General features: G+C 38.6%; 1 protein-coding gene across 1 annotated transcript in view; it reads right to left on the bottom strand.

Moving 5' to 3' along the window:
* Positions 1–17,309, bottom strand: part of ABCA4 (ATP binding cassette subfamily A member 4) — a 63,997-nt gene that overhangs the window by 21,421 nt on the left and 25,267 nt on the right. The window contains exons 14-25 of the mRNA XM_066192428.1: positions 16,603–16,825; positions 14,587–14,808; positions 12,971–13,175; positions 10,673–10,771; positions 8,489–8,713; positions 5,913–6,090; positions 4,470–4,601; positions 3,661–3,800; positions 2,570–2,707; positions 2,122–2,309; positions 1,063–1,153; positions 274–479 (exon numbers count right to left, since the gene is read on the bottom strand). Coding sequence (XP_066048525.1) covers positions 274–479; positions 1,063–1,153; positions 2,122–2,309; positions 2,570–2,707; positions 3,661–3,800; positions 4,470–4,601; positions 5,913–6,090; positions 8,489–8,713; positions 10,673–10,771; positions 12,971–13,175; positions 14,587–14,808; positions 16,603–16,825 — 2,047 coding nt within the window. The remainder of the gene's footprint in view (positions 1–273; positions 480–1,062; positions 1,154–2,121; positions 2,310–2,569; positions 2,708–3,660; positions 3,801–4,469; positions 4,602–5,912; positions 6,091–8,488; positions 8,714–10,672; positions 10,772–12,970; positions 13,176–14,586; positions 14,809–16,602; positions 16,826–17,309) is intronic.

The raw sequence follows: 17,309 nt of genomic DNA, 5'->3' as shown, positions 1-17,309 counted from the left end.
GATACAAAAAAAAAAAAAAAAAAAAAAAAAAAAAAAAAAAAAAGATGCATTTCAGGCTAATGGGTCAGGCTCCACAAGGCTACAATGAATTAAAGGTTGGATCCCTTCTCTAGGCCCTTCTCAAAGATTTTCTGAGTGTGCCACAGCTTATGGGACTAGATTTTGAAGGACATATTAGGAATTGAGAATTAAATGTTCAAAAACAGGAATAGTCTCAGAAAACATTTTGGTTGCTTATGGTGAGGTCAGCAGGTGTTTTAATCTGTCTGTTACCTCTTCAAGTGGTGTGTCTGAAACTCCAAAACTGCTGAGTCCCAGGTCATCCAATGTTTCCTCCAGTTCTCTGAAGAGGCTGGCATAAGATCGTTGTTTAAAGTTTTTATTAGGCAAAAGATAAATGAGTTCCTGACCAATGCTTTCAATTAATTTTGCTTCTGGGATATGATGGCGGATTACTTCTGCTAGCTCATTTAGATCTCCTGTGAAAAGTCAAAACAGTGCCCATAGAATAAATATTTAACCATATTAAGCATGATTACAAAAGCTATTGTTTGCACTAAAAGGGTACTGCTCTATTACATAACTCACAAATACCTCAGTTAATTCTGCACTGCACTGGGTTATGTTGCTAATTATACTTTGGACCTATGTAGCAGGAAACTATTTCAGGTTTGTTAATAAAGCACAACAAAGTCTTCAGGAATATCTACTTAAATTCTTAAATTAAAGCCAAAATTACTTTTTCCTCTGAGCAGGTCTATTTCCTTGCTCTTAGATATGTTTCAGTTTTCATTAAAAAAACAACACAAAACTCTATGCCATAGCTGTAAAGCACACAAACTTCCAGCTCATCATCATCTATACCTGAGACTGCATGTACACAAAAATGGGTCAATGGTAAGCAAAACCACAAAGAACACTTATTAAATTCACAATACAATACAAATGTTAGACACAAGGATCAAAGAAGTGGGCCTTGGCAGCGCTGATCTGTAAGACAAGACTGCAGCACAACAGGAGACATAGCTATGTGCTGGAACATTGAACCATCCTGCTTCTTACCATCCAGTTCCAGCTCTGGAGCTTCTTCTTCACCCCTGTGCACACAGCTGGAGCAGGAGCAGGAGCACTGAGAGCCACAGCTACAAAATGACTAGCATGGACAAGCAAGAGATAAAAAGATTAAAGTGCTTCAGACACACTCAAAACAGGATGTAATGGTTGCCAATATTTGAACAGCTTGAGTCAATGAAAAATATGTCATATCCAGAGCATCTAGAACAACTATACTGAAAATCATCTGAAGACTGCATTAAGCAATGCAGAAAACATAAATCCATCTGCACAAATCATTTCTAAATTGCATACAAATACCTGAGGGAATGCAATCAGCAGGGGCCATGAGTGTACAGATTGTGTTGCTACTAGGAGACACTATTTCAACAGAAAGAACCCAGAGCCTTACTTTTCAAGATGTGAGAGGCTGGTTTAGCTATGGATAAATGTAAACTTTTCTGGTGGCTGATCTACTCACCAGACGACCTAATGTTAAAAATCAGTGTACTGCAAAAGCAAAAATCAGAAAGATCTGTGTATGGACAAAAGCAACTTGAGAGTTGGGGTTGTTTAGCCTGGAGAAGGGAAGGCTCCAGGGAGACCTTAGAGACCCTTCAGCGCCTAAAGAGGGCTACAAATAAACTGGATAGGGATGTTTTACAAGCATGTAGCAATAGGACAAGGGGGAATGGCTTTAAACTGAAAAAGGATAGATTTAGATTAGATACTAGGAAGAAATCCTTTACTGTGAGGGTGGTGAGGTACTGGAACAGGTTGCCCAGAAATGCTGTGGAAGCCCCACCCCTGGAAGTGTCCAAGGCCAAATTGGATAGGATTTGAGCAACCTTGTCTAATAGAAAGTGTCCCTGCCCACAGCATAGGGGTTGGAACTGGATGATCCTTCAGGTCCCTTCCAAACCATGCTAATATGATATTCATAATTATATAATCATATGATTAACTGCAGTTTTGTACAAACTGTCAATCAGTACTTAATTGCTATTTACCTTGGTGCAGTGAAAGCATTGTTCACATTAAACATGCGGGGGGGAGGTTCATACTTACTGTAGCCCTTCCCATTTTTGTGGTTCTCATTTTGCGAACAAGGGTGAGATAAAAGCCAGAGCCAAAACAGTTCTTTAAGAATACAGGAGAGCCTGAGCAGAACAGTTTCCCTTGGGATATGATGGCTACTCTGTCTCCAAGGATGTCTGCCTCATCCATATGATGGGTTGATAGGATAATAGTTCTGCCTAGAAGGAACAAGGAGGAATGTTCAAGGCATGGACACTCTCTGGAACTCAAAGCTATGTTTGGCTTTTTGGCAATTATTTCTCTGTACCAAAGCCAGTCCTAGGTTTGCCACAACCAAAAGTATCTGTTTGAAGAATCTTATTTGCTTGCGTTCATATCCCACTACTCATGACAGTTTACACAGCAGGCACATATTGCATCTATGACAAGTTTAAAAAATCTCACCAGAAAAATCAGTTTCTACTCTCAGACTTCTTACCTGGGCGATATTTCAGCAGAAGATCCCAGATAGATCGCCTGGAATATGGATCAACTCCAGAAGTAGGTTCATCCAAGACTACCACTTTTGCTTCACCCACAAAAGCAATGGCAACAGACAGTTTCCTTTGCATTCCACCTACCAGAGGACAAACACATCCAGGAATGTAAGATGTGTTACATAAGTGGCAGAGATGTAATTAACATTGTTTTTTTTGGTGTGGGGACAAACAGCTACAAATAAAATGAAACCTGTCCTCAGACACATATCTGGAAAGATAAATTAATAGTAATTTTTCTTCTGAAATTCAAAACAGGGTGTTCAAACTTTTTTTTTTTTAATTTTTTTTTTAATATCTATTTTCCATCTACACATTGCATTTCCTGCTCCTTGCCAGAATCAAGAACAGGAAGATATGAGGTTTTCATGTTGTTTCGTGAAAGTGACCAACTTTTATAGTTGCAACCAGGACAAAGTAGCATAAGAACAGCTGGTTGTTTATTCAAATCAGACTTTGAATCTGAAAGTGAGAATAGCTCAAATATACTATGTGCATTTGTACCTTCAGGATGGAAGAAACTACTACCAAATAATACGCTATTATGGAGCACTGATCCAGTGGGGCAGCATGATAGTATAGTATTTGATTTACCTTGAAATAGTAGAAGGTTCTATTTTGGTTTGTTTCTTATATTAACCAATTTTTAATGTATAAATTTATTTAAAACTAATAGGTTCAAGTATATTTGAATTTGTTGTATATTTATAAGACACAAAAGTTTTAGGGACAGGTTGTGCCAGCTTCACTACTTGTACAGTCCCATTTACTCCTTGAAAGGAAAGCGTCCCCCCAGTGCACATTGGTGTGTCAGAATACAGCTTCAAATATATAACTCGACCAATAATTGCTCAAAGGTCAGGCAGGATGGGGCTGTGACCAGCCTAGTCTAGTGGAAGGTGTTCCTGGGCATGACAGGGGGTTGGAACTAGAAAATCTTTAACATCCCTTCCAACCCAAACAATTCCCTGATTCTGTGAGAGACAAAGAAAAGGCAGCAGGACAAAACATCTTAGAAAATTTTTATGGGCACCTGACAAATTCTGAGCTTCTTCATTTCTTTTATGGCTGAGGCCCATGTCTTCCAGCATTGTTTCCAGCTCTTGCTCAGCTTCTTCCCTGGATCTCCCTTTCAGTTGAGAATAAAACAAGATGTGCTCTGCTACTGTAAGGCTGTGACATCAGACAGAAAGGCAAGAAGGCACATTAAATGAATAAGCTGGTTTTTTTCCCAAGCAGCAATAAATTCACTCTAGCTTTATCTTGCTAAAGGAAGAGAGGTTGCATTACCCTAAAAGATCTTCTTTGGGATCAACACACTTCAATTGGAGGTCATAGTCTCTTTCTTTGCCTTTTCAAAGCAGAACCTGCTACTAAAGGAACAGGTATAGCAGGCATCACACCATCCATTTATAGGAATAAAATGGAAGAGAGTCTGCTGTTGAGATGAACACAAACTAATGGAAGTAAAGCTGGAAATCACCAGAGAAGGCATTAAGTGGTTGAGTGGTAGTAAGAAATGGGCATAAATACTGCACTGTCAACTCAGATTTTTTTTGTTTTAGTGGTCCTAAATTATAGTGCATGAACCTCCAGGATAACTCCTTCTAATCTACACTACAACAGAAAACACCAGGAGCACTGTTATTTTCCTAAGAAACTTTGTTCCCAGTGAAATGATGCAGGAGATTTTTCCTGCAGGATGTGATGTTAAGAGACGATGAAGTTCCTCTGAAATACATCTGCTGCTAGCACAATAAGAGAAACAACACAGGCTTTGGGGATTCTCATGTATGGAGACTGGGATGCTTCCTCTTGAAGCCAGTTTGGAGTGATACTTACTGATTGAATAAGATGTTGTGCTGAGGGCACATCCCCAGTCGGTGCCGAATGGAGTCCATGTGAGTCTGGATGTCCAGGCCACCAACCAGCACAGTTCCAGATGTGGGTGGGAAGAGGCCTGTCAGTATCGACCTGGGAAAACAAAATGAGGAAATTCCTCCTCTCCTATCACTCTCGGCTAGATAAGGAAGCTACATTACATGATTCCACTAGATGGAGCATGATGACTTCTCACTATAGGCCTTGATGAAGCGACTCCAGGGAAAAGCATGTATGTAAGTACTCTTGATCTGCTACAGCGAATCTGATGCATCTGTTAACATAATTTTTGATACAACAGTCTAGATGGTTATGGCTTCCACTAAGAAACTGTTTTAGTTCAGCATGCTATATCACCCCTACATATAAATGGGTCTAAAATGAACCTCAGTAGGATGAAAAAAGAATAATGGTTTGAGGTCTCTGGCCATGCTGACTCATGCCCTAAATCTTTATTTTCTGTAAACTAGAACACCAAATGTTATGTTGCAAATGGGTATAATCTGTTAATAGATTTGGGCGATTAGTGGATTTTTCAGTTTAAAAAAATTCAAAGCAATAAAAAAATTTTGTTTTTATTGGAAGAATAAACCCCCTCAAATTTACAAAACATTTCAGCAGATTAGGATTCTTTTATTTTGGGTTGAACTTATTCCTTGTGAAACAATTAAAAAAATTAAAAGGCAATTTAAAGGGCCTTTGAAATAAAACTGTTTTAATTGAAAAACCCTAAAGTATTCTGCTAAGAAAAGTCATAATGAAACATATTCAATTCTTTCAACATTTAGTGAATTTATCAGAGATTTATAAAAGATTTTGTTCACCAATGAATCCTATTTTGCTAAATAAGGTTCTGTATAAAGAAAATTAAACACCCTTAAAATCCAGCTTCCTGGGATGCTAGGTTTCTAAGACGAGAGGAACATTTTAATCTGGACATAGATCTTGCATGTGTGTAGCCATTTTATTTAAAGAGGGCCTGTATTTTATACGCCTTTGCACACAGACCAATAGATGTCACTGACCTAGAGCCAGTTAGAGAAACCAAGAACATGTGGAATGTAGTGGCTTGCAAATTTTCAGCTCTTTCAGCCAGAAGATCCTTTTCATTCTTCACCCATGGTAGTTTAGCCATGGGAAAGGAATTCTGGGGGAGACAATTTCTTCCTTCTCTCTGGACTATCACTTGTTTGTGTCATGCATTACTTCCCTCCCAGGGCTTTAGCTAATCCAGAATATCTTCTTTATGCCTAGGGGCAGCATTTCCCTGTCTGGAAAAGGCCTAATATGGTGCGTCAGGCCAGCTTCAGGGGTGGTAGAGAGACAAGGGAAGAGTGAAAAGAAAAGACTGCTCCAGCAACACAGCACTGCCCTGGATTGCTTCTTGTAAAAGAAGAGACTTACATGGTAGTTGTTTTTCCTGCTCCATTGTGACCAAGGAAGGCTGTGATCTGACCCTCATAAAAAGTAATATTTATCCCATCTACTGCTGGTTTGGGCCTGTTCGGAAAAATCTTCACCAGGTCCTGAATGCATACTCCTGGAATCAATCCTGTTGGCTCAGGCTCAAAGAAGGTATTTACTTGAAAGGCAAGAAATCAAAAATGAAAAGAGAATAAAAGCACCTGTTTTAATCCTAGTTCTGATGATGACAAATCATCAGTAAGTGCAAAAGCAATAGCACATACCCAGCATAATACAGCAACATGTTCCAGAGCCACATTCTCCAAGTCCCACCAGTACAAAACTAAGGCCAGATTTCTAACTGCAGTGCAATTTATTTAGATTCACCCTCATATCTATGACAGGAGAAGCAGAGCAGAGAATTGTGGTGGTCTATGGAGAGGTAACTCATTGGACCAGGGGAAGCTGAACATCCTTTCTGTTCTAATTGTGTAGCAGGAAGATTATTTGGAATTGTTTTCTGGAAATACTTAGATAGGCAGAAAGATTACATTAAACAAGCAGCAGGTTGCCTTTCTAGCTGGGCTGAAATCTGCCATTCAAATAATCTCCCCAGCTGTGCATTCTTTGACCATGATGCTTTAAAAACCTCCCCCGAACACAAACAAAACACAACAACAACAAAAAATTGCCTTTAATCCTGGTAGGTGAAATTTACCCCATTGCTGAGACCAGGTCAAGATTTAGATAGGACCTAACATGAGCACTACATGAGATGGCTTTCTCTCCGGATTAAAAATGCACTATTGCAAATAGCACCATCAGGACATTTTATTGCACCAGCTTCTAGACAAAACAAACTTCCTTTGAAGTAAATTAAGCCCTTGGGCAATGTGAATTATGGGAGTTGAGAAACTGAAACTAAAGACCCTGTCCACTTCTGTTTACACAGAATGCTTTAGGCTTTGTAGGAAGGCTTATTTTGCAATTGTAGTTTACTTAAATTGTTCAGTACCCAGCAGGCCTGTGTGGAGAGCAGCCAACGTGATCTGGGTGAAACCAGCCCCACATCCATCAGTGGCTTGTGTGACCATCGTTATTGTCACCGACAGTACTCAGGAAAAAGTTCCAAATTTGTTGTATATGAGAGAGCTCTGTATATTACAGAACAGCTGCAATAATCAATATAGAATGAGTAGCACTATTCTAGATAAAATTATGTTTATGAATAACTTTTCTTTTGACTTGTGAAAGGAATCTAGGTTTCCATTTATCTTGCTCGGACAAATTTAAATATCTCTGTATTCACAAAAGTTCACATGGAGTCTGGCCAGATAGTTATGCATACACAAGCAATTGAGGCATTTTCCTTGGTTTTATATGTATCATAAGCTTAGATCGCATTTGTCTGCAAGACTCACTGACAAGTTCTCAGGCAAATTCTCTGATGATCTCCCCCAGTATCTGTTTTGCATCACCTGAAGGACACTGGTGGAGGGTTGAGTTCCCTTTTTTTGTCATTCATATTTCTCCATTTTGATCCTATATCCTCACTGTCATTGAACTATACTAGGTCTTCTCTTGGCTTCTCCTCATGCCTCCCAGTTCCTGGGTGGCTGAAAGGGAAGACAGGCTCTTTTTGTGCAGTGACAAGCAGAAAGCACTTCCTTTGTGGCCATGGAACAGCTGGAACCTGGGAACTAAGGAGTAAAGCACCAAAAAGATAAGGCAGTACTAGGAGAAGATTGGCTGAAATAACCTTTAACCTCTGCCTGTCTTTTTCCTTTGAAGTCCTGTCCTGTTTCCATTCACCCTGAATGCATGTTTTCAGTGCCTAGTGAGGAGCTCTGATGGCCCCACTTTTATCTCTTGCCTTTCAAGAGAGTCAGAAAGGGCTCAGAGCTGCCTGTAGCAGTTACTTGTGCTACAGAATCCACATGCATTCCTCAGAGCATCTCATACAGAAAACTCCTCTGGCTCACCACAAAAGAAGACATTGGGGCTTGAAAACAACACGGGTCATTCAGGAATTCTTAGGTGGTGGCTAATGTCAGCATCAGAAGAGGCTGCAGACAGACACACAGAGCACTTCAGATATACCCCTTTGCAACCAGCCTTTTCCTACTGATGTAAAACGCACTAAAGACAGGGGAAAAAAAAAAAAAAAGGAGGGGTGGGACTAAGAGGGAAGAACATTCCCCTCAGTGTATTTTCATTGAAGTCATGGCTCTGTTTAATTTTAAAAAGTCAATGCATGTGTCTCTGAGGCTTCCCTCAGCATGAAAACTAACTTGCATAGAAACAGCCTGCATTTGCATGATAAAAAAACAAGTTAAGGAGCTCTTCTGGAAGGCAGCTGTCTTATGTGTAGTGGCTAAAATATTCTAAGGGATGATTAATGTAGAGGAATAAATAAGAGTCGATGTCTTGTGCTTAGCTCTGGCAGTTACATGCTATCACCTACTGGGCTCCTATTGGCTCTTGTAGCTTGGCTCCAATCACTCCTGCGTCTAGTTTGTAATGAAGTACAATGAGTATAGTGTCTCAGAAGTACTCAGGTTGCTCTCTTTCCTTACTATTAATTTCATCTTTGTCCTGGACATCTGTCTTAGGCTTCCCCTGCTCGCCGGGTTCTTTTTCTCGTTTGTGTTTACATTGTTTGTTTTTACCATCCTTCTTCCCCTGGCTGTCACTCTTTTCTTCAGTTTTTTCAGGTTCTTCAGATTTATTTGTGTTGCTTTCATTTTTTTCCCTTTCCATGGTCTTCTGATCCACACAACCTTCTGACTCTGGACTTTTTTCTATATAAACCAAAAGTAATCAAGATTTAATTAACAAAAATTTAATATCCTCTTATCCCTAGAGGTATTTTGAGGAAAAGGAAATAGCCCTAAGCACTGAACTTTTCAAGGGCTTTAACCATCAGTGTTTTACTCAGGTTAGGAATACAGCATTCAAAACCATCTAGTTTAAAATCTGCTTCATGGTGTCAAGATCAGATATTTAAGGAAAATGACTGACAATTTCGAAACTGTAGACTCAGAGTAAGATCCTGACTAGTATTAGGTACATGTTTTACATTTTATCCCTGCAGCTCTAGACGAAGTTCTCATCACGTGAGGAGAAAGACCATACAAACATTTCCCAGATATACAGGGAGTGAGATGAATTCAAAGAAAATTAAAAGGTTAAATGAAAAACAAATTGCTAAACTGCTACTTAGATTAAGAGCACCCGGCCAGAATGATTGAGTTGGTATTAACTTCTAAACAAGAATTCAAGAATTTCTGACTCTCCAGATTGTCTTAGACATCACTACCATAAAGGAAAACAGTCACATTGGGTCAGGCTTGAAGCAGGAAGAAGCGGGAGCCCCTGAACAGACTGTTTACATAACACAAATTCAAGCTGGCAGTCTAGAGTGAAACCAGCACAATTGTAATGTATCAGATGGCCTAGGATTTATTTTTGTTCTGAAACTTCACCATTACTTTCTGCTATAAGGAATTTTAGCCCTCAAAGCTGTATAAAATTTCCTGGTGCACAAATGGCAACATGAACAAGTTCACTTCATCACCTAAAATGTCAAAGTGGGGGGATACAAGAGTGCACCAAAAGAAGTAAATTTTAAAAGTACCAAGATTATTTACCAGTTTAGCTTCATTTTCAGACATGAATTTACATGCTCTGACATTTCTTATCCAGTTCCTCTCAATACACAAACCAGTTATAATAAATTAACAAAATGCACAGTATTCTCCTTGAAGAAGAGAGTTGTGAAAAGTTCCACAGTTATTCAAGTAAGCTGAGTCACTGAGGAGTCTTAGTTCTTCAAACAGGTAAGAATCACAGTCTCCTACCAAAGAGTTAATCAGAGATGATCTTTCTGACTGTCCCTGCTTGAAAAAACCCAGGGCAATGCTTTGTAGAAGAGAGGATGAAATAACGACCAGCACAATCAGGCTACTTGAGATAATGATAGAATAATATAGATCAGAAATGATTTCCAAAGACTTCCAGTTCAATCCACAAAAAATAGGGCCAATTCATACCATGGCAACTATCTCTGAAGATGGAGATTTCACAACTTTTCTGAACAACCTGTTCCAGTGTTCTAACTACCTTCAAATAAATACTTCTTTCCTGAAATTAAATCTGAATTCCCATTTCTCAGCTTAGATCCATTGCCTCTCATCCTTCCACTAGACCCATGTGAGAAGTGTAGCTCTTTGGAGCTTTTCCTCTTCAGGCTGAGCAGACCCAGCTCTCTCAGCATCTCCTATGTTACATGCTCCAGCTCCTAATCAACTTGCTGACTCTTCAGTGACCTTATTCAAGTTGGTACGAGGGTAGCACAGATTATGATCTTGCTTAGAAACAGAACGTAACCAACTTAAATTAGTGTCAAACTAGATAGAAAAGAGTCAGGTTTAGAAAAGTAGGGAACCTCAGTGTAAGATTAACATTTCATGGATATTGTGCTGAGCAATAAGCGCTCCTTGAATGTCTCAAAAGGTGTTGGTTACAGAGTGGGGATTTGATGCTGCTTGTTAAGCCAGGCTTTAAAGGCTCTCAGATGGAACAGTGACTCACTCATCTCTAATGACTCTAAACCACTCCAAGTTCAAAGGCACTTGCCAAGACTGCCAATGTATGGCAGTCTCTCACCTTTGTGGCAGCCTAGATAATGGAAATATGCAGTTACCTTTAAGCAGATCAGTGAAGTTATTTCTAAAAAACAAAGTTTTAAAAGAACTCACCATCAGCAGCTGCTGTTTTCTCAGCTTCTGGGCTTCTGGAGCCAAGCCAATAGGATTCCAGCACAGGGAAATACCAAGGCTGTGGTAACCCATAGTCCCCTAAAACAAAAGTAAGTAGATAAAGTGCATTTCATAACCCTATTCTGCAGTAGGCACAAATTCATCTAAACAAAGTCTAATTAAAAACATTTGCAGTCCTAGTGTTGCATATCAGAAGGTCAAACCATGTACGAAGTACCTGACAGAACAGATTTTGTTCACAGGGTTTTTTTTTATTTTGTACAGCAGTAAAATATTCAGAAAATGTGATGTGACTTGCCTTACCTTACCTTGTCTTCAGTAGAAAGTGGTTTATTTGCAGAATGAAGCTATTCTCTGAATCCTTACCAACCAGGTAACAGCTCACTGCTTAAGATGGTATCCTAGCCTCACTCAGGGACTTCCTTTTAATACCCACTTAACACTTGGGGGCTGACATGACTGAAAAGCTTTTAAAATTTACTCTTATTACCCTGGGGTGGAATTTACAACTGGTAATGAGAAAAGACACTCTGACTGTTATTTCATCACACAGCCTTTCAGGAAAAGTGACAACAGTGTAATCCTCTTCTCAAACAAAAATGGGCTTTTTTACTCACAGGTTAATTCAGTTTGGATAAGAGACAGCACAATAACATTACCAGTTCTTGGCAGGTCAGACCAGAGTTACTGGAAGTCAACACTGCTTTCCTGTATCATATTGATTTATAGATTGCAGGAATTTGAGCTTCTATATTTAAAACTGGCATTGTTGTGAACCCAGATCTTATTGGTCTTGTGCTACTTATTCAAAATATGCAAGAGGGATCTGTGATACTCATTGAAAGATGGTCAGTTTTATTAATTGAAAACCACTGCTAATGGAAGTGTCTGCTTACTTCTGAGTTAACAGAAAGTACCTGTGTTTCAGCCAACCACTTGTACTCCTATTCATGCACAGAAATGCTCTGCCTGCATTCACAGTTTGTCCTGTTATGGACTGGATTATTCCCCTCTGAAACTGGTGGCTAAAACACCAGCTTCTCATTCAGGATGAATGCAAAACCCAGGTGACATTGTTATGGAGCAAAGAGCCAAAGGACCATTATGCCAATGGCTGGTTGGGTTCAGAGCAGACTTGAGCAGGACTAGAGCCATAGGGTTCAAGGAATTATCCAGGGAATTCCTGTAGTAACCTCAAATAGTACAGCATTGATTTGGCAGGGCTGCATGTGTGTGACAGAGGAATGCTATGAGAAATTCTACAGAAACAGTGCAGCAGAAAGACAAGACAGAGCAAATACGGGGAGAAAGTGAAGTTACTAAGTAGAAGCCCTGGAAGATGCTACTTTTGTGTAAAGTGCTGACAGAAAAGAGATAAATTCTATTTATGAATGAAGAAATTTCTGCTGTTTAATTCCTGCTATGTTCATGCAAAAGTCGTTGTCCACTCTTCTTTAAACAAACAGAGTTGTAGAAAAGAAAAAGGAAAAGGAAAAAAAAAAGAAAAAAGAAAAAAGCTATCTCCAAGAATACCTTCTGGAACTGCAGTTCACATGCAGGAGTAATAAATTAATGAAAAGAAAGCTCACTTGTACAGCATAAGAGTTGGCAGTTATTATATTGTAACAATATTCAGTATGAAGCAAGATAACCATTTAAGCTAGAAGGACAAATAATTTTTTCACACAGAAGGTTCCAGAATTTTGTAATTGATCACAAAAAAAATCCTTATATCTTCGTACTGGAATAATGATTTCCATTATGAAATAAAATAAATCCCTCAGGAACTTTCACAACTGCCAGTGACCCAGCATATATCTTAGGAAACAGTACCATCCTTTTAGAAACAGTTTGCATAATGTGGCCAAGTATATCTGTGAATTAGAACTGTCAAATCTATATTTTTAAAAATTAAAAAGAAATCTCATTATAAATGGTTGAAACTTTTCAAAAGAAAAGTATGTACACAAAATGGATTTTAACAGATAATATTTTGTAGATTAATTTTCTATTTAAATTATGAAAAGGACTAGAAATCATATCCTGCTTTTTACTCTTTTGTCCTTCTTCATTCTTTTCAGAAATCAAACAGGAGAGAGAAAAAAGAAAGAGAGAAAAATGGAAGTCCTTAATAAACCAGTGGTGCTAAACTGGGTAAGATTCATCATTTACAAGGTCAAACACCCTGTTTCTGCCAGTGAAATACACAGGGAATGGTTAGACTAACACAGTTTACAGCAACAACCACTGCTTTGTATGAATAAGAAACTGACGTACCTGGAAAAACATTATCGAGATACCAAGAAAGTATTCCATAGAGAAAAGCATCAAAAAGCATCATGTTAATGGAAAAAAGAAAACTATATTCATCTCCTTCCAAGGGACTGGTTCTGATGTTACCCCACTGTAGGCCAAGACCTTGTTCTTCATAGCGTGACAAGTATTCCGTACCAAACCCAAAGGCTACTTGAGAAAGCAAACTCTGGAATAAAGGAAAAATGACATTCAGCCCTGACAGAGGGACACTTTGTAAAAAAATACAAAAACAAATAAGCAAACAAAAAACTACCACCACAACAACAAAACAAAAAAAAATCCCCTAAAACAAACCAAAAATCCCCTGACTTTTAGGGACTGGACTTTAAAACTTGCCTAACAAAGAACATGAGAAAAGTTGTTTCACTTTTATATTGGCCTGTAATGTTTAACTTTCTGCAATTCTAAGCAGTATTTAGCTATAATAGACTGAATTCAAGCTTGCCTCTACTTTCTTTAACTATTAGGCAACACTCACAGATTGTTTTTTTTCTTATTAATGCCTCTTTGGAAAATACTATAGGTGCATCTAGAAGTTAGCAGTGTACACCTTTGACTATCTAGGTGAAACAAAGTATTTCCTGAGTGTATGAGGCAGGGCCACTATGAGTAACATGACACAAAGTACACCATATGATCAGGATATGGAAAACCACAACTGCTTCTCCTGTCATGTCTGCTTGCTGATTCTAACACAACAAACTAAAAAAACAGTAGTTTATACTTAGTTTATAACTTTAGACACTTAGTTACAGCTTTGGAAGTGTGTTTTTTGGTTTTTGGTTTTTTTTTTTTTTGTTGTTGTTTTTTTTTTTTCTTTTTCCTTTTTCCTTATATTTCCTAGCACAAGAAGAGAAGACAGCTCCTTTACCTATGCTGTTGGAACGCTTGGTAAAAATGGGGAGACTGGATTCAAGCACCTGCTCTCCTTCCTGACTCGGGCAATTTAAAATCAACCTGAATAATTTTGTAAGATCATGGTTCAATCTCAAAAAACAGCAAGAAGTTTCCAGCTCCCCTGACTCGTTAAGTATCTTACCTAAAATGGAAGAGAACCAGCAAGGAAGCCCTGCATGGAGAATGTCTACAACTTGTGAGATGAAAGGTATTTCTCAGAGCTTTGGCACTGGCATTCAGTTCCTAAGTCTATGGATCAGGTAAAGAAGAGGTCTTCTCATCTTTAGACATAGGGTGTCAACTAGGCTATAGCACACAAGAAAGATAACTGTCCCCATTTTGTGAACCGCAGTCATATTTATTAAACATATCAGAAGTTAGATTTTCTTTGATTTATAAGGAAATATTAAAAACATTTAAAACATTTTAGTATGCTAATTTCCTGAAATTCAAAACATAAAATAAATTCTATTGAATTTTCTAAAAGCTATGAAGATATCTCTTGCACTAGGCCTGCTAAAGGCTTCCACACTTGCAATTCTTAATTATGTAGGAGAGATTTGGAGGTCTCCCTCTCTGAGTCAAAAAAGCCAAGAGGAAGGGGTGTGCAATACTTTGTGATTCACATATGTACTGTGAGAAGGGTTGCAGAGTTGCCACAGAACCAGTGAAAGGCTTACTGCTAGGATCTTCAGATTAACAGTCAGACGGTCTTGCCAGACAAAGCAGATGATGTGGGGCAGGTACAAGGTGAAGTAGATGACTCCACTGCAGGCAGCTGCCAGATTTGCTTTGGAGAAGAAGGTGCTGAACAAGAAACATTGCATTATGGTAGCTGTGGTGAAGGTCAGGAGGAATAGAAAGAAGAGAAGTGGATTGCTGTAACGTAGCACTTGTCCATGCTGTAAGCAAAAGGAAAACAGAAAAATTTACAAGTATTGCTGCTTTCTGCTAGCACAAAAGATCAGGATTGCTATCAACATGTAACAGGTAAAGAGAAATAAGCCAGTCTTTCTTACCTAATACGACTTTTAACTCTCCCAGATATTAGTTTCAACAACTGAGGTCATTACAATAACAAATCCTTCATCTAACTTTTTCCCTGCTCTTGGATTTTGACTTCAGGTTTGTACAACAGAATGAACAAAAATCATAACTGATTGAAAACAGACATTCTGTCCCTGGCTTAATAAGTAAATCATTCCAAGCAAGATCTACCTCTTCAGAAACTCATGCATTTTAAATAAAACTATTTGAAATATTACAATAAATGTTCATTTATCTCTTCACACCATCTATCCCCTCAATCCACTTGCTTAATATACAGAAAAGACAACGTAAGGAAGTGGTACAAAACACATCTTAAAAAAACCCCTACGATAAAACCACAGGAAAATGAGAAAGCTTCTGCACCTGGACGTTATTCAAACTGAGGCATATCACATCTGAGGAACCCAAGTGCAGTTTCTCAGAGATCCTTGTGTATTAACTGACCCACTGGGTGAACTTTCATTGACCTTTCTTCATTAGAGCTTTTGTGGATCAAATGCTCCCTCCCGAGAAGAGCAGGGACCACTGCCAATTATCTGTGCAGTCCTTAAAACCAATGTTGAAATCTATTTATTAGGTCAATTTATATAATGCTCAAGCAGGTCTTTAAGGCTATAAATAGGTCTCAGCATTGTTGCAACATCCCACTGGGCTTTAGAGAGTGATTTCTTTATCAACAGGGATGCAAAGTCTCATAAGAATGTATTTACAAAGTTGCTGCACACTGGCATAGTGAAATATGGGGGAAAAAGTGAATTACAGGTACAAGCACATTTCTCTCTGATATTAATTACCTCCTGATTTCTAATTAAAGCAGAGGGACAAATAAAGTGAGCTCTATCTATCCACCCAAGCTGCAATGGAAAGACCAGGAACTACAGCAACTCATCAGGACATGCTGGTAAGACAGAGCAGCTCGAACTAACTTGAACTTGAACTAACTATGTATTTATTTACCAATACCAGTTCCCCACACCAGAAAAGATGCAAGGGCATTCTTCCTTATCCACATGCTACACATTTATAGGATAAAGTATAGCAGCAAGCTCTCAATTTGGAGCTTGGTTCTCAGGTAGTGGAGACAATAGGTAGTCCTCAGAGACAACATCCAAACTGTCCTGAAAAGTTATAAAAATCACAGGAATTCTGAATCACTAGAGAAAAAGGTTGAATTTTTTTTTTTTGGGGTTTTCCTGAAAGTTCTGTTTTTGCAGTCTCTTTCTCCATTGAAATAGTTGCACAGTCTCTGAACAGACAAGCACTGGATATTAAAAATTAATCACATGTAGTGAATTACAAGATTAAAATGCTGCAAATTATTATCTCTTTCCTTTAAAGCAACAATTATTATTCACTGGGAGATCTGCATCTGCCTACAGAAAATACAATATACAGAGTAACCAGCCTGATGTATTTTCTATGAGTGACCTCACAATAAATCTTTACTAGTGAATTTATTGTTCTGTCTCCGCCAAGTGCTGACGCTGTTATGAGGTCTGCCTAGAAGAATGCGCCTGCTACGTGCTGTGATCAGAACAGGCCTCCACCATTCACAACTCCCTAGCAATGGCTGCTACTCTTTCTCAACAGCAAACTGATACCAGGAGTGCAAACACAAGAGTGAGTTTGAGAGCAGCAATACTTACCATAATTAGAGTTGTGAGGAGGAATGTGCTCACAGCCATCATGGAAAAGCTGTCTAGGAACCAAGTGCACCAAATCACGCCGTTGGTTATGCCCCTGTTCTTCATCGCTTCTTTCAGACGCATTTCCTTCTCCAGCACTATACTCTTCACAGTCATGGAGACTGAATATATCCAAGCTAGCACCATGAAGATGGGAAAGGCGCGGTTTAAGGTGATCATGAAGCTACCAAAGCAAGGTGGAATAAATTAAATTTAGGTAAAACAAAGAAATATTAGATGAAACGAAAAATGAAAAGGAGTGGGGAAGAGTGCGTTAATTAAATATGGAACTGTAAATTTTCAGTCCAAACATCAATAACATGTCACTAGTAAACCTCAGAAGCATTCTAAATATTAATAAAGTAATGGTTTCTGCATTCCCATGAGACAGATGAATGATATTTCTATTTTACAAAGAGGTTCTAAGGGTTATTGAAGGCTACAAAATATTTGATGCCTCATGAAAATACATCTCTCTTCACAGTGAATTTCCATAATGCTTTTACTATGATCTACAAAGAATATTTTAAGACAGATGTTAATGTTAACATTTTGGGAGTGTCACTGTCTTTCTGCTCCCAAGATTCACTGCAAGAGAATTAAACAAATTATTAATTAAAAGCATCATATGCTGCCAGCAAGGCTGCTGAAATTCATACAAACCATGA

This window comes from Chamaea fasciata, unplaced genomic scaffold (assembly GCF_029207755.1).
Source record: "Chamaea fasciata isolate MVZ Bird 193981 ecotype frontalis unplaced genomic scaffold, bChaFas1.0.hap1 SCAF_10, whole genome shotgun sequence".
Taxonomy (NCBI): Eukaryota; Metazoa; Chordata; class Aves; order Passeriformes; family Sylviidae; genus Chamaea; species Chamaea fasciata.
The sequence above is the reverse complement of the archived record's forward strand: the minus strand, read 5'-3'. Positions and strand labels throughout refer to the sequence as shown.